The sequence below is a fragment of the Daldinia caldariorum genome (assembly GCF_022478825.1).
Source record: "Daldinia caldariorum strain CBS 122874 unplaced genomic scaffold F4812scaffold_1, whole genome shotgun sequence".
NCBI lineage: Eukaryota > Fungi > Ascomycota > Sordariomycetes > Xylariales > Hypoxylaceae > Daldinia > Daldinia caldariorum.
The window spans coordinates 3,679,401-3,698,764 of record NW_025953037.1 but is presented as its reverse complement, the minus strand read 5'-3'; the positions used below and the strand labels follow the sequence as shown (position 1 = coordinate 3,698,764).

Sequence of the window (19,364 nt, the reverse complement as noted above, 5' to 3'; positions counted from 1 at the left end):
GGTAACCCCCCAAACAGGCATAAAACTTAAACCCCGCATGATTATCCCCTTTCAATAATATACCTGGGCAGCTGGGAAATCGCGATCGCATCACGCGTCTTTTGAAACTCTATTCACGGGACATTTCATAAAAACTTTGAGCCTGACCCTGTTTAACACCACAAACGAAATAACACAATAAAAAGGTCCTTCCACCAAATTTTACATCTCATCATCTCTCATTCTTTCATCCTCGTTTTGAGATTCCATTCTCTCATCAAATGCGCCTAACGTCACCTGACGAAGTTCGCTATGAGAGTCAACCCCCTGGAAGTTATCAAAATAACAAGATTACGAACTGATAGTATTTAATAATTTTCCTGGACGGATATTGATTATTTATCAAAAGCCTATTCAACTAAATCGTGTCTAAACTCGGATTTTACAGACCGTTCTGCCATAGGAGGTACCTATCTTCTATATTTTACCTGCTAAACAATTTCCGAATTTCGGAGAATTGAGTGAGAGTTAGTCGGATGTCCACCTCTATTGTTTACGAAGGGGACTTGGTCTCCAAGCTGCCATCCCAACATGGCTTATTTAAAAACATGCATTTCTGGGTAGGGCATCGTGTGCCATCGCGAGTTCGCTACATTCAAATGATTCAGGTAGGAAGATCCCCTTATCAATCGTGAAGCTACCGCTTCTTACACTAAAATCATCTAGAACAATGGAGGCAAGATTGTTCCTCTTGAGAAGAGGGCCGATTACTTGATCTCCGACCACCTAAAAAAGCATGATTGTCCACCCGGGTCATATTCATATAAGTGGATTGAGGATTCTTGTAAAGAGGGCGTTTTGAAGGACCCTGAAGAGTACTTATGTGTGCCCGCTCAACGGAGTGCAAAACAACCCTCCGGTTCGGCCGTCTCCGTCTCCGTCCCCGTGAAAAGCACAAGGACGAAATTTACTGCTGAGGATGACCGGATTTTAAGGGAATGGGTCGCTATCAATGAAAGAAAAGGTGAAAGAGTGCTTGGAAATGAAATCTATAAAGCCCTCGAAGCTGAGGTAGGCCTTTATTAAATTCACCGTCCCCTTGCATGTTAGCAGTAAGCTGAACAGATTAGTATCCACATCATACTTTCCAGTCATGGCGAGACCGGTGGGTCAAGAAGTTACAATATCAGCCTCCGCTCCACGAGCCTCGTAGAACGCCATCTCCCCCTCCAACTAGGCGAACAGCTGAGAGTTCAGTCCATGCTCCCCCAAAGACTCCTGGATCCCTTGGGAGGCGTGTGCCAGCTCGGGGTGTTGCCACCATCGAGGGGCGAGCTAAGTTTACTGAAGAGGACGACGAGCTGCTCATGCAACATATGGCGGAATACATACGCCACGGCAAGCCGACTCAAGGAATAAAGCCTTTTCGCGAGCTTGCTCATGACGTAAGTCCCGCATTATACCCACGTTACTTCCTACTAATCCGATCCAGTTCCCGCAACATACGGAACAATCATGGAGGAGCCGCTGGGTTCAGCAGCTTGAGCCAAAATGGAGGAAGCAAATTGCTCGAGAGAAGCTCGAAAGAGAACCGGAAGAAGTATCAGAAGAGGAACCAGAAGAGGGACCAGAAGAGGAACACGAAGATACATCAGAAACGGGACAGGACACCAGAATGGGAATAGAAAAGCCTCATGAAGTATCGATACCGCAGGACAGGCCGCGGATACACAGCTCGTCGCGTTCCGCTAATAAAGCATCGACAGCAGCTAATAATAACCTCGTCGGTGATAAAATCAAAGACCGCCGGGATGATGACGCCGAGTTCCAGGCAACATCACAAGCCTCTGTACAGGAACCAGCAGAAATGGCGGCCGACTCTGAACAAACGTTTCCTGATGAACCATCTATGAAGGAGCAATTCCTTCGTGACTACCAGGCATATTTGGAAAGCAAAGGACATCGATTAATACCATGGCTCACGATAAAAGGACGTACTTTTGACGTTTGGAGCTTATGGTCAGCCGTAGCCTCTCAGAACATGGATCCCAGTGAGCGCGACTGGCAGCAAATTGCAGAGGAACTCGGATTCGACTGGGTTCAACATGAAACTGTTCATGATGAGATACGAAAATGTTACGAAGAATATCTGGCCGAGTTTGAAGAAATGTGGGAGAGTTTTAATGCTGATGCAGAGAGTGGTAGCGAGGACGATGAAGATGACAATGACGATGAAGACGGAGATGAAGAAGCTGAATTAAGTACCGAAGAGCCTTTACCTTTATTGTCGATCATTCCGTCTCGGAAACGGCCATTTGATGCGCAACACTCGCTGTCAGATCATGCGTATCCCGAGCCGTCACCCAAGCGACGAAAAATTGATCGAGGCACCGAAATTCCTTCTACTCCTGATCATAAGAACCGGACATCTAATCAGCGCTCCCAAGATAGTAATGAAACACCACTTGGCGTTAGACGGTCCACCAAGCGCGCTATGGACGATAGAACGGAAAAGAACAAGTCTCGAAATGCTGACCCTGAACTTCCGGTCTTCGAAACGCAGGGGAATTTTCATTTGGAGTCACAATATAATATTACCCCGTCACAGCAGCTTCATCAAGAGTCTGATGCAATCTCTCTAGATCTTGCAGGTGCATCACCTACGCCTAAGGCTAGGACTGGAGTTGCGAATGTAGGGAACACTACACCGAAAAGATTAATCCGAAACCCTTTCCAGGAGGATTCCGACGATGACGCGGTAGGAGTCACTACCACTAACCATAACAATGATACTTTTGCGAAAGTTGCTAGCACAAAAGCTAAACGCCGTTCTTTGCCAAACTCTTACGCTCAAAAGCCTTTAGCTACTATAGGTGCTTCTACTTCAGAGGCTCCTAGAGACCGTGCTGGACCCTCACGGCCGGAGCGAGTCCGACCTTCGCGTCGCTTAACCTCGCCCAAAGAAACGCCGGAAGACGTCATTGATCGTTTCTGTTCACTAGGGTATCCGAGGGAGATAGTGCTCCAAGCTCTACGGGCCACGACGTGGCGCCTTGGCGATGCTGGTCAGGTCATGGAAATACTGAAACGAGGCGAAGAGTTGCCACAGAGAACCCGCGGGGTTTGGACAGAGCGCGATGATGACGCGTTAAAGTTGGTAACATCGGACGAGCGTCAATTGAATGATAAGGAGAAGAGGAAGCGCGCAAGGGCCAAGGAGCGACTAGAGAAGAAACACGGGCTAGAATTGATGGAGCTTCGACGCAAGTACCTATGGGAAGTTGTGTGATACAGGGCAGTTCTCGTATACGGTATACTATGTCTGCACGTACCTGAGGTGCTTGACGTCAAGGTCTAGTCTGAGCATTAATATGAATACAAATGTACATGTCCACGAACATGAACTTAATACAAACTTAAATGGTGCTTTACGCTATTGGAGGGCGAAGACTAAACTTGGGAACCGGACACCCTATAGGTATCGGATTATAGTTGAGGCAACGTCAACTGGTGTTATTAAAGGAGACTACTATAAAGTTTAATGCTTCAAGCCTTCGCCTCCTACCTCTGAAAATATAAATATCTGGTTGCTTTCTTTCCTCTTTCCCCATCTGCCTCCCGTTGCCCCTTCTGCCTCCCCTTGATTCTCTAACCCTAGGATTTAAATTGCTTTCAATACTTTCTCCTATCCAACTTCCCAACACCTCCTAGTATCATCACAAGATATTGGATATTGATTTAACATATTAGTTCCGCACGAAATTATGGCGTCAACTTCGTCCCAACTACTGGACCTCTCAGCCGATGTGGTTTATGTTAATATATGCGGACTCCTTCTACCGAAGCGATTCCCACCTTATAAGACCTTTCGAGATTATCTTGACGCGTGCGAGTCTGCAAGAGATCTCATGAACTTGGGCCTAACTTGCAAATCACTCTACAGCCTCGTGGCGCCATTGCTAGCTAGATGCAAAGGGCATCCATACGACACTGGGTTTATGTCCTACGTATATAATATGATCACCGACCCAGATCTAGCAGCGCGTGAAACAACATTTAAGCTAGGTCCGTCTGATATAAATGGTCTGGTTCAAGATGTCCATCTAGATGCCGTTGAAAGACGGGCTCGAGATCTAGCGATTGCGTTACCTTCGTGGTTTCGCAGCGATCTTCAGCGGGAAAGAATTTCCCCTCTACAAGACACAGCTACGCGTCATGATTCGCGCGCGCAGCTTACGTTTATATTGCTTATGACGTTACCTAACTTAACGTCTCTGACAACGTATGCTACTTGGCCGCCATCTATACCACGAACTCTGCCACTGCCCTCGTTTCCTTCTTTAAGGCACTTGAAGCTAGTAGGATACGACAACATTTCCCACAACAACATATCCGCTAGCACGGACATAGTACAGTTTCGACATACCATCAGCTTCGCGCCGAACCTCAATGTTTTCGAGACTGTTAACATGACTTGTTGCACTGAATCACTTCACCTACCGAAGGCTGACACCATACGAATGCTATCGTGCCGGCTCATGCGCAGGGGGTGGATCAACGGGATGATCAACGTACTCAGACACTGCTCGCCTCTCCTGAAAACCTTTATCTACCGCTCGGGGCACTACGACATCTATCTGCAACGTGCTGTGCCCGGAGTAAACGATCGGGGGCGACGAATTGGCGATATCAGCCCGCAGAACGTCGTGGACGCCCTGGTCAAGACGAGAATGTCGGCGTTCATAGAGACGCTCGAGATCGACATGCGCGAGTGGTTCATCAATGACCCCGACACCGAATACGTGCACAACTTACACGCGCACCGCAGCTACAAATTCATCGGATACCTGAGCCGCTTCACCTCCCTCCGGACCCTAACCCTCACCCAGCAGACCCTGTGGGAGAACTGGTACGACAACTATCCCGCCTTGGAGGGTTGCAAATCCTTCAACGACCCGATGCGCCTGGTCGAGCTGCTGCCCACCTTTCTCGAGACGTTCGCCCTGTACGACGTCACGGCGAGCTTCCTGGGCTGCATCATGAAGCTGGTGGAGCACGTGGGCCCCTTCAAGACCTTCCCCAACCTCAAGAAATTGATCCTGCGGCCGTCGCCCGGTCTCGTCCGAGAGTTCGCGCACGTGCGAGGACACCGGGACGGCCCGCCGCCGCCGTGCTCGAACGGCGAGCCCGACTCCTGCGGCGTCGACCGGGAGATCCTGTCGCGCTGGGCCCAGCTCATAACGGCCTTCGAGATGAAGGGGGTGGTCGTCGATTCCGAACCCGAGGCGCACCCGCTGGATACCGAGGACAAGGATGCCCTGCGCCGGCAGCGGGAGCTGCAGCATTGGTGCGAGGAGTGCCACTACGATTCGGCCGTCTGCGTGAAGCGGACGAAGTGGCATTGCGTTTACCCGGAGTAAAGCCCCCTACGACATGCAGGGTGCGATATTTGAGATTGGGCGGCTTGGATTGGTGATATGTGGGAGAGTAATTGGACGGACATCTTGAATTTGTGGGAGTGGAGGAGTTGGCCAGGCAATAATACCGAGATTGTTTTAAGTCGGTGTTGTGGATTTCGGGCAGGATCCGGTTTCGAATGGTTTTGATACCCGGTTTAAGCATCAAGGCGGATAAAAGTTTTACGATACCAATTCCATCTGGGACAGAGGTTTTGTTTTTTTGGCTTATATAGGTACCTACGGCGGACAAAACGGCACTGTTGTTTACGCGGATTACGACCTGCTGAAGGGGGTACGACATTCAAAATAGGACGGATACATTGATATGTGGAAGAGCTGGACGTATGGAAATTCCGAGATTTGTTTATGTGGATATTAGGGATTTCGAAAGGTTTATATACGGAAGAGGGCAAACGGTTCATGATATCGACTCCGTTTGGGAGGGTTTGTGGGAATGCGTTGTGATCCTATACCGGAGGTACACAATGTAATGGGACGAAGTAAATAAGGAGGAAAACCCGTTGTTGAATAGATGTACAAAGCCATGTCCTACCCGACTTCAAATGCTAAAGTTATATTGCAACATATCAGTATCACTAGAGGGTGCCTAGGAATCTGTGAATGTTGCTTTCCGGGATCTTTGCCAAGGCTGACTCTTATTACCAAGAGTGCATCAGAGTATGAGATGGGCATCAACTAGACTCGTCGTGTTTCCTTTATGATAACTTACCTTGTGTATCTTAACTATGAGTATTAAAGGCTTCCTAGAGGAACATCCTAGAAGATGTAATGAGTTAGGTATTCATTAACATCCCATATGAGGTAACCTACCCAGGCAGACTTTAAACGCCTTTGTAATGTGACAATACATCAATTCCAGTCTAGGTGTCGACAAGAATCTTCTAGTTCCAGTGCTGAGGACTGAATAGTCTATAGATGTAAGAAGCGAGATTCTATTTATCCCCCCTTACTGCAAGATTGAGTATATTTACCGGCGTAACTCATGTTATTGGAAGTTTACTTTACCCAGTCGTCAATCCGTGGGCTGCGATCTGAAAATTGCATACACAGCATCCTCCATGTCTCAATCCTTTAAGCCGTGGCCATCATGCGTGTGGGGAGACGACGATCTGAATCCCCTAGATTTACAGGATCAGGATCTGAACGACATAGCAGCGGTGCTCAAAGCCCTAGCAAAAGGTACCTACCCGCGTCTGGACGCATTACCTACCGCGCTCAATGTCTATAACTGCAACCGGAAACTTGGCGACGAGAACAAGGACCTGCCGTGGGCGTTCTTCCATCCGATTACCGTTATTCCGCCTGCCAAGCCTGGGACGAGTGACTCGCTACCAACGTACCCTGTTATCCAGCTTGATGTTAATATACTGGAGGACTTGAACAAGCGGTGGCAGCCCATACGGTACGGGAAAGAAAATGATAGTAATAACAGCAGCCAACTGTCGGATGCTGTTTCTGGTCCTTTGGGGCGGTTTCGATTCTTGTGCTTCATACACAAGCATCGGATCGATCGAAAGAACAATCCCCAGAAGGGCGTGCATACGATCAGTATCTGGGATCGTGAGGTATGATGATAGGCTCTCTCTTTATGTACCTCCTGCGAATGACTACGCCCAGCTACTAAGTACCTGGTGTTGTTTCTATGTGTCTCTTGCTGACTGGTGAGTAGTGGGATGAACTCACCTGGCACGACACGTACCACGTAGACAGGGAAGCGCGCAGGAAAGATATCAAGCAATTCTGGAAGCATACTTGGTCTTCGGGGTTCTTCAACGGAACATATTCCCAAGAGGAGTTTATGGGTCGGATTCGCTACCGGACTGTGTACCACATTTGCGAGCATATCGAAGATACGCTGAGGGGAGCTGGTGAGTGTGTTCAGATCCCTTTTCTCTTTTTTTTTTTTTTTTTTTTTTTTTCAAGAAGAACATTGCTAATGTAGCCACTCCCTACCTGGCGCAGTTCCCCCACGGCACACAATTTACGCCGTCATGAGCGTTGCGCTCTTCCACATGAACAACGCGAGGGACCCGCAGGTCTCCATCGTGCCGGACCGGCTCGAGCTATTCGGAGGGCAGTACAAGGGCCTGCTGCCGCGGTTTTTCGCGCATACCTTGTGGTTATGCCTGGATGCACAGCCGCAGTGGAACCGCGGGCGCCAGGTCCTCTTCGTAAAGCAGTTTCGTATCGTCGAGCGGCTGCGGTGGATGAGGTTGCGCGCGCGTGAGTATCTAGAGCTCTACCAGAGAGATAGCGATCATCGGGATGGAGTTGACAGTGAGGATGAGGTCGGGCGGAAGTGGATGTACGATGTTTTGAATATGTGATGGTTTGGTCGGCACATTCGGACGAGTAATAGTTGAGTAAGAGTTTGATACTATGTATGCCGATTGACATTGGGTATTACTTCACCTGCACTCATACCAGGTAAGATTAACCGATGGCCGCATTGACGCAGGAATTGTTAGCATAACCTTCTTTCTGAGGTACAAGCAATAGCCAGACCAGGAAAAGAACGTTAACACGATTTTGGGTTGGGCGCAATGATATGGCCCATGGTACAATTCATAGCCAAAACATGACTTGAGATCGCTGGCTTAACAGAATAAGAAAGACACGACAAGACGATAAAATCTGCTAGACAGCCTATATCCCGAAGTTCAAGTCCAACCCATAACAGGTACCTACCTAACCTACCTACAAAATCGTACTTCCTACCCAATCCATCCGTCCTAAAGTTTCCTTCGTGCCTCCTAGCTGCTTCGACTGCTACCGCTGCTCGAACTGCTGCTCCGGCTGTGGCTCTTGTGCTTCTTCTTGTCCTTCTTATGTTTCTTGTCCTTCTTGTGCATCTTGTTACCGGCATAGGCCAGCGCTGCAGCTGGAGCGAATGCCGAGGCCATACCTAGACCCCCGCTTCCTCCTCCGTGTCCGCCACTGTAACCCCCTCCGTGACCCCCTCCGTGCCCTTGAGAGGAACCGCCTAGGTAATGCGCGGCGGCTGCTGCGCCTATCGCTGCTAGCGGGGTGCCGCCGCCGTGTTTTCCTCCAAGTACGCCTCCTACTAACGACCCGAGTCCCCTATCGCCGGTGTTGGGGTCGTGCTGGTAGTCGCCGCCCTGTTGCCCGGGTGGGTATTGCTGATGTTGCTGGTGCGGTTGTTGTTGTTGTTGTTGTTGTTGTTGTTGTTGATGAGGAGGGTATTGGCCCGCAGTCGGGGGATACTGGTTCGGGTATCCCTGCGGCGGGTAACCTTGGCCTTGTGCCGAGCCCGAGCGATCATCGTATGGCGGTGGGCCGCCGGGGTAAGGGGAAGCGCTCCCGTGTGGCGGGGGTGCACCGTAGTGTTGTTGTTGTTGATGTTGTTGCGGCGGATACGGCGAGTACTGGCCCGGAGGTGGTGGTGACCCGTATGAATTAGGCGTATGCGACGGAGGCGGTGCGCCGTATTGTTGGCCACCGTACTGGTTGTTGTCGGGTGTCCATCCTTGAGACGGGTACTGGTTTGGAGGAGGACCTTGGCCTGGGTATTGTTGGTGTTGAGGATTGTAGCTTTGAGGAGAGTATTGGTTCTGGTGTGGTGGATAGCCACCACCACCGCTGCCGCCGCCGTAGTAGTCTTGGCTGGACATATTTGGCGCCAAGTAAGTTCTCTAGGATCTGAAATATCACACTGATGATGACACAACGACGTAGTTTTGTTCGTATTGCACAGAAGAAGACTAAGAGGATTAGAAAAAAGAATATCGGTCAGACGTCTGAGCGAATTCTTTTATATGGGCGTTTGTGAGGCCTCTTGCTGACGAGAAGGAATGAAAGGATGACGAGGGGTAAAAAAAGGAAAAAAATAATAAGGGGCAATACAAAGTACAGAACGTGATTAAGGGACTTTCAATTGGGACAAGGGGACTCTGTGTAACATTTACCTCCTAGTAATAACCCCTGTTAAATCGTGAGTTGCGACATGCCACCATCATCATAAACTAATACCCCGAAGCCCAGCCCCCTAAGCCAGTTCCTACGCCAGCCCCACGCTCCATAAATTGTGAGCTACTGTACCTAAGTAAGAGCGTATTAGTTAAAGTCGCTAGTCACCTATATATTCTTTTAAAACAGTTAATTATTATTTATTATTTTTAACTTATTACACGGCACTAAGCAATGTGAATTTTACCGTGTATCGCCATATCTCAGCCTTGTACGCGTCAGTGGTGTTGTATCGCGAATTATATTTCATCCCGAGGAAAAAAATGAGACAGTCGCGAGGTTAGTTAGAGCTAGCTACCTGTAGCCATTCCCGTTGAGACTTCGCTAATGTTTGATCTGCGCAGTTGGATGATGATGATATAGTACCAGGTACGAATATCTCAACTGATAGTGCACATGTTGAGATACCAAGGTAGGTTAACAAAGTCAAAGGAAAGAGATGATCACGATATTTGGCTACCTTTTATTTCTTTAATAACTGTCAGGGGTATCTTAAGAGGTAGGTAGGTACCTAACCTAAGGCACGGCACTTTGGTAGCCGTGTACTAGTGGTGCAGTGCGCCGGCGGCGTTCATGTTGAAAGCCAACACGATAACAGAATGAGTGTATCTGAAAAAGACAACAGCACTCTACCAGATCCTCCCATCATTAACGTAAACTCCAACATTAATAGGCCGGTATCCATGCAACTTGAAAATATCCAACGCGGCTCGAGCTTTCTTTATTTCTCTTCACGATTAAACGTCGCCTGTCTCCGCCAACTAAGAAATTCCCACACCGCAAGGATAGTAACGCCAAGCTGGATGAGGAACATCGCAATCAAGTTATACTGCCACCCCCTCATAACCCGTAGGTGGCTCTCTATATCGCCTCGCGCGTCGACTATGTCTAGCTGCAGCACAGCCGAAAACCAATTCTGCGGTGTCCAGTACGCCAACGGGTACTTGCTACCGTCTAAGCTCGTAGCCAATGCGACGTCAATGCTTTGCCCCTCGTGCGCATTCGTCACTGCAAACACGTATGCGAGCGCCCCGGTGGTCAGCATGAATGCCGGAATGTTGAGCGATACCCAGAGGTAATATACGGATCGTGCAAAGGTTCCTCGCCCGTCGTGTTTGTTCAGAGATAAATGCCGGAGCGCGAATGCCAGTATGCCGCCCAGTCCGACGATGACGAAGGCGGTTCCCGCGGCGCCGTTGCTCGTATGGCCTTGATCGGTCATGATATGTATCGGTTCGCCGGCTAGACGATATGTCGAGCCGTCATGATTGAAGGAAAATCCTTTGCTGGCTGTCCGGTGCAACCATGCGACCATGCTACTGACAAACGCCAATTCGATGGCCGAATCTACCATAAGCAACGCTATGGCGACTCTGAGAGCAAGTGTCAGTCTCGACATTTTTTATAAGCGCGCGTCTTCTCTAGCTTAGTGATGTTCCAGCTGTGAAAGGTGTTCGGGGACAACTTGGAAACGAGAAGATGGGAAACAAGGGAGAGATGAAAGAGACTAACTCGCCCTTTGAATGGGGGCGAGCCTTATCAACTTTATGATTGCTCGTCTTTCGTGAGATTAAAGCTCTCGATTAGGTACCTATGCTAGGGTTGACAAGGCCGGGGTGACCGGCAATGCGCAAGCGTTGCATACCTTTTTTTTCTATTTATGTGAGCTGAGAGTTGCTGGTCTCTTATTGGGGGCGATGAACGTATAAGATGACGATAAGAGGTTAGTCTCATCCAACACGATGGATCAACTGGTGGCTTTGTCGCATGCAGCATGCCAGCCTTGCTGCCAAGACACTACCGTCAGAATATAGCTTCGTGGTCTACGCTTTCCGGTGCGTCCTGAGGCTCTTTACTCCATGGCCGCATGGTAAGTGGATGCAAATCCCGAATCGTTGGCCCTTTTAGTATGTAGAGCCCGAAGTTCACTAGACAGTTAGGAGTACAATGCATGCGATCAACCGTTAAGAGGTTATCGACTGTTGTTCCACTACGCATTCGCCACCCATTGGACAGGACGATTGACGAGTAGACCAGGGGCATGTATGCATGTGACAAGGTTGCAGTAGTATAGCCGTATGATAGGCTATAACATATTGAATTGCATTTTATGTATGAATTATGGCACCAACACCAAGCAGGCTGTGGTGTCTTCGCATTTGAAAGCCTAAACGACGTGTCCAATCCATTCACTTCTCTTTGATAAGGATCTGTTTCTCCTTCTGTAAGTTCTCCGCTACCTCGAGCGGGATATTTAAAGCTGTAGCTACGATACCCGCCGGTGTTAACGCGAGCCACTGGGTCAAGGAGATATCCTCGACTCGGTCGCTCTTGTATATCTCAATCCAAACCAACTCATCGGTGTCTGAGGTGTTCTCGATGTAATGACCTTGGATAATTAGTTTGTCATAAAAGTCATAGGATTTAGGAATTAATCCTTACCGCTATTGTCCGGGAACACGCCGGTATCCCCTGCTCTAAAGTCAAATGTCCGAGCAGCAGCGCTGCCTATGAATACGGTCGCGCGCCCTTGGCCTTTATGGAAATAAAGCCATTCTTCAGCCTAAAGTCCGTATTAGCTAGGTGAGTAGGCACTAAACCGAAAAACCGAATATTGGGCCTACGTTTGGATGCCAGTGCAGCTCTCTTAGACCGCCGGGTTTAAGAGTGACAATACTGGCGGCTATTGTTGTCGCGATGGGAAATGTCCTCGAGTCAACAATGCGAAGCGTGCCACCCTCTCCTGGCACTTTTTCTAGGGGGTGGTCTTTCGAGTAGTAAGCGAATGAGGCATTACCAGTAAGTTCGCCATTGCCGCCAGTCACGTTGTGATTGTCAATAGTTCCGTTGACGATGTACGGGTTTGGTGACGGCACCGAACCGAAGACAGACTCAGGTAGTCCGAAGTTCTTGGCAAGAATCGATTTGGGAGTATGTGTGATCCAATCATCTACATTGAAGGTTGTCCTGGAGATTGTCAGTCTGGCTCAGTTAATCCTAGGTGCGAGGATGGCGGCTTACCCGACAGCATCGAAGTCACCGTCGTCAAATATTAAGAGGAATTCATTTTCCTCCTCAAGACCTTGGACAGTATGAGCCACACCCTTGGGGAAATACCAGACGTCTCCTTCGTCGAGCTTAGCAACTTCGAATTGACCATCTTGATTGACCCCTGAGACTAGGATCGACCCAGCGTAAACATATCCCCACTCGGCCTAAGATGGTGTTGTTAGCGAAGGGATATTTTATTTGGTGATTGTATTGCATACGACTCTATGCCAGTGAAGCTCACGGACCGAGCCCTTAGTCAAATGTTGCTGAGCAGACGAGATCTGCTTACTGCTAGGCAGATCTGTGACAACTTGCTCTCGAACCCAACCGCCCCTCAAGATTCTGGTCTTAGAGTCTGAGAAGCTCCACTTGAGGTTAGGAACAACGCCGTTGTCCGTGCTCTGCCGACCAAGATTGTCTGGGTTCTGAAGGTCAAGGGCATGATTTGTTCCGCCTAAGAATCTCATAGTTATTATAAGGGCTCAGAAAACGGGTAGGTAATGGATTGGGAGATACCTGAGAATGGAGCGCCCTTTCCATTACCATCGATAGGCTGGCCGTTTTCAAAGCCGCCCTGACTTTGACGCTCTATGACAGAGCCGCTGACACCCCATGCTGCGAGAAGTATGGAGGAAGTCTGAAGAGCCCTCATATTGGTTACCTACTAGCGCGTGGTAATAGAAATGAGAGCGCTGCAGGCCAGATGTAGCTCAGGAGATCATGCAGCGAGCATAAACTATTACTGGTTTATATACTTTTTTCTTAATATCCGGATCTCCATCCGGCAGGACATGTCGTTGCAATAGCCAAAATTTAGCTCCCTTCCTTGTCCACACCCAGCCAGGGGTATCGAGTCCATGATCATCAGGAAAACCATGCGGGCGTACCTACATCGCAGTACCAAGCGAGATAGACCCCGGAGATATTGATGAACTTGATGAGATTCCCGCGTGACGTTGCCTATTATCTATGTGCGGGGGCCTATAACCAGCCGCGTTCCTAAACGCACCATCTATATTAAAATAACGTCATGTCTTGGCAAGCTATCAATAGGGAATAAATGCTGCGTAATGTGATGAGCAATAACTCCAAGGTTACAGTATCAGGCACCGAATCTTGGACTACATATGCCCCTCGTGATCTAGTAATTGCCAGTGGCTGCTTGCGTCATTGTTTGGTTTTATTGTAGAATGGTAGTAGAAGATGACATGATGTTCATTGCTAGTAATTATATTTGACTAGCTAACTCAGGGGAAATGTAACATCTTGGTATTGAATCCGGAAAGAGGCAAGTAAGTGACATTATATGGTAGGATAAGAATTGCTGCTGTAGATATATACTTAGATAAACCAGGTAACTTCGTAGCATACCAGTTTCTCTCCCACTTTCACCTTTTGGGGACAGCATTACGTACAAAGTTAGAAGATGAAAGTAGCGTACGTGTATAGCAAGGCACCGATGGACGAAACGTATAATTCCAAATTTTGAAGACTAATTATTTGTTGTTAATAAAAGTTCCAAATAATTATACTCAAGTACACTTAGGTACCTAACCTAATCACTGGAATTATACAGCAACTAGGAGGAAAATCGAACGTGAACTGCATATATGATAGCTATTATTATTACTTGATGAAATCCACAAAGGCACCTAGACTTAGGTACCTGGTATGAGACAGTTGTCCCAGAATCCCAAATCTTAGGGCTATATGATTCTCTTTCTAACGATGAGGAACACAATATTCCGGTAGCTAATATCCAGACTATTAGAGTAGATGGCTCGGCACTGTACGAACTGAGTTTTATTAGAGCATCATAACTTTGGAAAATGCAGCTCATGACCTGGACTGGAATATACAATCCATGCAAGATTTCTCCTGTCGGTAGGTTGTTTAGCTTACCCGGGCTCTGGGAACTGCAGGTGAATAATACCGGATACCAGGTGCTTATTAGGGCTACTCAAGCTTCAGCCTTTATCATTACTGCTCGGGTGTCTGCAGGTACCTGTTATTGATTGGGATGGATGCTTCTTGTCTTCATCTCACGCTTCACTTGACAGGTCAAAAGTTTGTCGTAGCGGACATATGATATATCAGTGCTAAGCCTCTATATATGTATCCTCCCATGCGGACATATATACCCGCAGCAGATAGCTAGAGTGATATACCCCTTTAGCTCATACAGGCAATCTGTTGAGTTAATGTGAATTTAACAAAGGTACTTCAGTTAGGAGCAAAATATGTATCCAACCAAACGTTGAAGTGTAAGGCCGTTCCCGTTTATCAGACTGATATGTCTTATTTCAGTAAGAGCGAAACTTCCGATTGATCATCGCATATGAGGCCTATCAATTGCGTTGATAACAGAAGTAGGTGTCATCCGCGAGCGCATAGGTAGGCACATCTATTCTTCTCTCGATACCAGCCACTAGGCAAGCGTCCATGTAAATTAGGTTGTTCCTAACGGACCAATTTACACTTCCGTCCCTGGCCCTTGACAGATTCGCGGCATGTTGGCCTAATAACGGCTACTGGCCTCAATAAGTTCCCCGCATCTACAGCAATGATTCATTGGACATGAAAGCCTTGGAAGTAAACGGGAGGCAGCTTGTGTAGTACAACTGCTCAGATTCATTGGTGCCTGAGAGGCAACCATTTGAAGCAGGCTGAGTAGGTCGGGCCTCTTTAATGTCTTTAAGATAGCGGGGTTTTATCTCATCCTTCATCAGATCCTCAGACCCTTAGACCCCTCAGACCCTCAGATCTTCAGACCCCCAGATCTTCCTCATTCAGTTCCGCATCAAAGTCACCTAGCCCCCAATATTATATTCAACAATGTCGTCTAAAGTCGTAGCTAAGGTTTCGCTTTCGGATCTGCAGGGTCCAGATGTCCCACCCGTTGCTTCAATAACCGATGTCAAATACCTATCTTCCTACAACTGGATCGAATCACCCAAGCCTACTATCGCCGTCCCCGGCAGTCCACCGCTTTGGGCTGCTCCAAAGCTCCCTCAGAGGGTAAATAAAGATTCAGGTCTTATATACATTGCACAGAATGCGGCTCGCCACCCCGACAGTCCTCTTGAGCCCCTATTCCGTGCTATCTACGTAACGGACCCATCGTTTGACATTCGACCTATCGATATCGTGACCGACCGAAACAATATCCGCAAACTTCTGTCATTCGTTGACCCTACAGTAGCAAGAAATGGACTCGAAGAGTTCACTATCAACATCGAGGTTACCAAAAATACTGCAATATTCAGCCGCGACGAAACTGAAACTCAGGATATTATCGGCCCCAATGAGTTCAAGGGCTTCGGTCATGAATTCGAAAAGGCCTGTACAATCAACAAGATTGTCGGCAGTACTGGCCATCACAGGATTATATCGTACCGCTTTGGCGGACTAAACGTAATTGTTCGCCATGAAACAGACGGATACGTGGGTGCCACGGCGGGCCCGTCGTCTTCCGCTCGCAAGGCGCAGTCGCCTTCTGACCTGACGAGCGTATTCGATTCACTTTCTCTATCGCCGACCAATACCAATCTGGGCACAACCACCAAGGGCTCAAAGCTTATTGTTCAGCGAGACGGCCAAGCCGTGCCTCTCAGCTCGACCCTTGAAATCAAGACACGCGTGTCCCACAAGCCCCTCGAAATCCGTGAAGTTGCCGCACAGATCTGGGTGTCGCAGACCCCAAAGCTGGTGCGAGCTTACCATCAGCGCGGGGTGTTTAAAGTCCCGACGGTGGAAGATATTACCCCCCAGATCAAGAAATGGGAACAGGACAAGCAAGTGCACCTAAGAAAGCTAGCTTTGTTGATGCGCAGAATCGTCAACGTGGTGAAGAATTGTCGCGAGAGCGTGACGTTGAGGTACGACAGGCGGGAGAACAAGTTGATCCTGACGGAAGTACCGAGGAAGAAGATGCTCCCACAAGACCTGTATTTGAAGTGGGATGATGCTAGTTATACCAGAACGGCGGCTGGCGCAGGCGTCAAGCAAGAAGTGAAGGCCTAGGCGGATGGTATGTAGATGGTAGCAAGCTACACTGATCTGAAAGGATTTAGTTAGCACTCCCAACTCCGAGATCAGCAAGAGGTTAGGCGGGTATTTTTGAGAATCCTATCTGGTACCTACCTGCCTGTAATACCACATTCTCGCAGCGACATTGATGTCTTAGAATGGCTTCATGTTAGTAACGCAAGCATGGGGGCTATATAGGATCGAAATTGATGCATTTATTAAGCTATATGCAAGAACCGTGCTTCTAGACACGGTCCTTAGCCCAAGGATGTTGGCGGTCATATCCATCGCATAGAACCAGGTCGCGTTCTAAATCGCCATACTCCTCGTGTGTTTCGAAATGTGTGGTCCGTATTATGCCTCTGGGTAAAGGAGGTTGTATTGTTACATGGTCTTTAAGGTGTTCTATAGAATCGGAGTGCATCTTGCTCTGAGAGCCAATCGTCGTCAGCACCACGCCGCGATTGAAGTTGTTTATCCTTCGGTAATATGCATGCGATGAACTCGATGGTGGGTTATCCATCATACTTGGGCCTGGCCATTGTGGTATGCCGGCTCTAGAGCCTGAACGTCGAGTTATTCGATTTCCAAACAGATGCGGCGATGAAGTTAACCTTTTGAACACGGCAGTCTCCGACAGAATGCTCGCCACGCTGGGAGCGCCGAAAATAAGGAACATGCATGTCATCTCAGCTAGAGACCAGAGCATGACGGGAGCCGTACGGTATACTATATCATCCGACCTAGAGTAATTGAGTATCGCACGAAGACGCAACCCCGCTGAAGCACAACAGCTATAGTGTTTCCATGATGTTAGCATTTTCTCACCTCCTGATTCCAGAAATACCCAAAGGAAGAATATAAATGAAGAATAAGCCGAGCTTTTCATAAGGAGAAATCAAGTAAAAGTACAAATGAAAGGAGAAAAGGAGAAGTCTAGAAGAAATAACCGTCTGCACATACAAAACGCTTATGGCGAAGACGACTAAAATGCCGACTTTTCTTGTTGTTGAAATGTCTAAGCGCCAAACTACATGCAGTGGCAAAAGTAGAATCGTAATATCGGAGCAGAGACTCAACACAGCTGAGGCGATGCTGAGCGCAGTCGGGCTGACCGGACAGGTGCCACCGACGAATAATGGGTTCCAATTTTTCTCTACCGGAACGCAGGCGAGATTCATGAGAAAGAGAGTTAGGATATAGAATACGACATTCGCGCCCAGCACGACGTAACAGAACCAGAAAAAGTTATTTCGCACACCGTACGGGTTGAGCATTCGGATCCAATCCAGAAGAATGGCCGCCTTGATGGTCAGGACAGCACCGATGTAGAAGCTGCCGCTAAGGAATAGGGGGAAGAGGATACCCGACATATCCTCTAAGAAAACATCCCATTGGTGAACGAAGGCGCCAGGATCCTTTACCAAGCGATAACTTAGGTATGCGACTACGGCATAGCATCCCAAAGAGATTACCATTAATACTATAGTTAAGCGTTAGAATAGGGATGCAACGATAGTGGACTATAATTGATGCGATCCAAGGAGTAATTACATACCATCAGGAAACCCAATTCTCTTTAAGAAAAACAACTTATGACACGTCCGAATAAGTACAGCTAAAGTTGTGAAAGTCAAACATATTGGCACCACGATTTGGGCAATGTAATTCTTATTCGGCGGATTGTCAAAGTTCGATACGACACCATTCGGCGGATCGAGGGCCGGCACGTCAAGGGACGCATCCAACTCGGCCGAAGTTATCGATGAAAGGACCGCCATTAGATAAATTCTTTCCCGCCGGAAAACCCCTCCCACATCGCTCCAGTCCCGAAGCCAGAGCGAGATGAAAGCGGGAGAGATTGCTGTCGGAGCAGCAGCAAGTAGTGGTTATAAAGACGGGAATCTTTTCAAGCCGACACATGGCCGCGAACGAGTGGGTAAGAACTCTATCTATACATTAGGTTCAATCAATTCATGTACATTTTGGGCGGCAGCCCCTCAGGCAGGATGCGTGGCCGGCGGGCTGACATGCATCCGAATCAACGTGGTAAGTGGGTAAGAAAGTATCAAACGGAGCTGTTCGACTCAGCACTACAGGCCAGCTGAGAAAATAGTAGGGTGATATCAAGTGTACCCCTGTAAGCAAAGCTATGTATTTTTATAAAAGGTTACCAAGGTTTATGCTGATAGGTGTGATAGGGGTACGTGACGGTCCAACACCAACAAGCCCATCACATTGGCTAGGCCTTTTCCATAGCTCCCTGGTAGAAAACCATCTTTGGTAAGCCTAGAGGAGTTCTATCTATCGGTAAGGTCTAATTGTCTTAGCCATACCGAGGAATCGACATGGCACGGTTTGTGCTAGTAACAAAGAGGACTAGAACAAATCTCGAAGGATCTCGACTAAAGTCCTACACAGAATCGATTAGGTACCTCCTAACCTAGGTATCTATAATCTTAGATGGCATGCATAGAAGGTCGTATCGAAATAACCAACTGCCACGTTCCGTGTAACGATTATCGCCTTAAAAAAAATCAACAGCCATCTCACGCCCTCATCGAAGATTGGGTGTGTGGATGCGAGCCAATGATTAGCTCTCGCATCATAGAGCTCTCTTATGTGAGACTTATGAGGCACCGAACCACGCATCGCCCTACATGATTGATATGTCATTCTACCAGCCCACGTGTCTTGAACTACTTACCTTTTTTTTTGTTGCTTTCTAGACAGCGACTTGGTGATGTGTTTACGCATATTCGATCGACTTTCTTTTTGGTACCCCCATGAAAACATACAGTGTTTCCAGAAACATAACAGAGTTTTTTTTTTTCGTAT

The 19,364-nt window shown here is 48.0% G+C and overlaps 8 protein-coding genes across 8 annotated transcripts; 4 read left to right on the top strand and 4 right to left on the bottom strand.

Annotated features, from left to right (window-relative positions):
• Positions 1 to 55: 55 nt before the first annotated feature.
• F4812DRAFT_42208 (TRF2-interacting telomeric protein/Rap1 C terminal domain-containing protein) lies at positions 56 to 3,577 on the top strand. Its single transcript, XM_047933618.1, has 4 exons — positions 56 to 647; positions 706 to 1,050; positions 1,110 to 1,424; positions 1,472 to 3,577. The coding sequence occupies exons 1-4, from the start codon at positions 516 to 518 to the stop codon at positions 3,266 to 3,268; spliced, it is 2,589 nt and encodes an 862-aa protein (XP_047795504.1). The 5' UTR covers positions 56 to 515; the 3' UTR covers positions 3,269 to 3,577.
• A 166-nt stretch (positions 3,578 to 3,743) lies between these two features.
• F4812DRAFT_455002 (uncharacterized protein) lies at positions 3,744 to 5,399 on the top strand (the record flags this gene model as incomplete). The annotated part of the gene is made up of 1 exon (XM_047936746.1): positions 3,744 to 5,399. The coding sequence occupies one exon, from the start codon at positions 3,744 to 3,746 to the stop codon at positions 5,397 to 5,399; it is 1,656 nt and encodes a 551-aa protein (XP_047795503.1).
• An 873-nt stretch (positions 5,400 to 6,272) lies between these two features.
• F4812DRAFT_465087 (uncharacterized protein) lies at positions 6,273 to 7,786 on the top strand (the record flags this gene model as incomplete). The annotated part of the gene is made up of 3 exons (XM_047938408.1): positions 6,273 to 7,024; positions 7,129 to 7,327; positions 7,422 to 7,786. Exons 1-3 carry the CDS (start codon positions 6,518 to 6,520, stop codon positions 7,784 to 7,786), a joined length of 1,071 nt encoding a protein of 356 aa, XP_047795502.1. The 5' UTR covers positions 6,273 to 6,517.
• On the bottom strand, positions 7,758 to 9,402 carry F4812DRAFT_42165 (uncharacterized protein). Its single transcript, XM_047933575.1, has one exon. It carries the CDS (start codon positions 9,089 to 9,091, stop codon positions 8,213 to 8,215), a length of 879 nt encoding a protein of 292 aa, XP_047795501.1. The 5' UTR covers positions 9,092 to 9,402; the 3' UTR covers positions 7,758 to 8,212.
• A 54-nt stretch (positions 9,403 to 9,456) lies between these two features.
• Positions 9,457 to 11,506, bottom strand: F4812DRAFT_411880 (uncharacterized protein). Its single transcript, XM_047932664.1, has 3 exons — positions 9,879 to 11,506; positions 9,791 to 9,815; positions 9,457 to 9,725 (listed from the first exon to the last, which is right to left on the bottom strand). Exon 1 carries the CDS (start codon positions 10,843 to 10,845, stop codon positions 10,168 to 10,170), a length of 678 nt encoding a protein of 225 aa, XP_047795500.1. The 5' UTR covers positions 10,846 to 11,506; the 3' UTR covers positions 9,457 to 9,725; positions 9,791 to 9,815; positions 9,879 to 10,167.
• Positions 11,507 to 11,635: 129 nt separating this feature from the next.
• Positions 11,636 to 13,149, bottom strand: F4812DRAFT_454998 (putative oxalate decarboxylase oxdC; the record flags this gene model as incomplete). The annotated part of the gene is made up of 6 exons (XM_047936745.1): positions 11,636 to 11,835; positions 11,889 to 12,009; positions 12,071 to 12,413; positions 12,468 to 12,661; positions 12,716 to 12,951; positions 13,014 to 13,149. 6 exons carry the CDS (start codon positions 13,147 to 13,149, stop codon positions 11,636 to 11,638), a joined length of 1,230 nt encoding a protein of 409 aa, XP_047795499.1.
• A 1,686-nt stretch (positions 13,150 to 14,835) lies between these two features.
• On the top strand, positions 14,836 to 16,797 carry F4812DRAFT_42053 (uncharacterized protein). The gene has a single exon (XM_047933462.1). It carries the CDS (start codon positions 15,333 to 15,335, stop codon positions 16,518 to 16,520), a length of 1,188 nt encoding a protein of 395 aa, XP_047795498.1. The 5' UTR covers positions 14,836 to 15,332; the 3' UTR covers positions 16,521 to 16,797.
• Positions 16,646 to 18,674, bottom strand: F4812DRAFT_42039 (uncharacterized protein). Its single transcript, XM_047933442.1, has 3 exons — positions 18,085 to 18,674; positions 17,490 to 18,009; positions 16,646 to 17,320 (listed from the first exon to the last, which is right to left on the bottom strand). The coding sequence occupies exons 1-3, from the start codon at positions 18,305 to 18,307 to the stop codon at positions 16,771 to 16,773; spliced, it is 1,293 nt and encodes a 430-aa protein (XP_047795497.1). The 5' UTR covers positions 18,308 to 18,674; the 3' UTR covers positions 16,646 to 16,770.
• Positions 18,675 to 19,364: the final 690 nt, after the last annotated feature.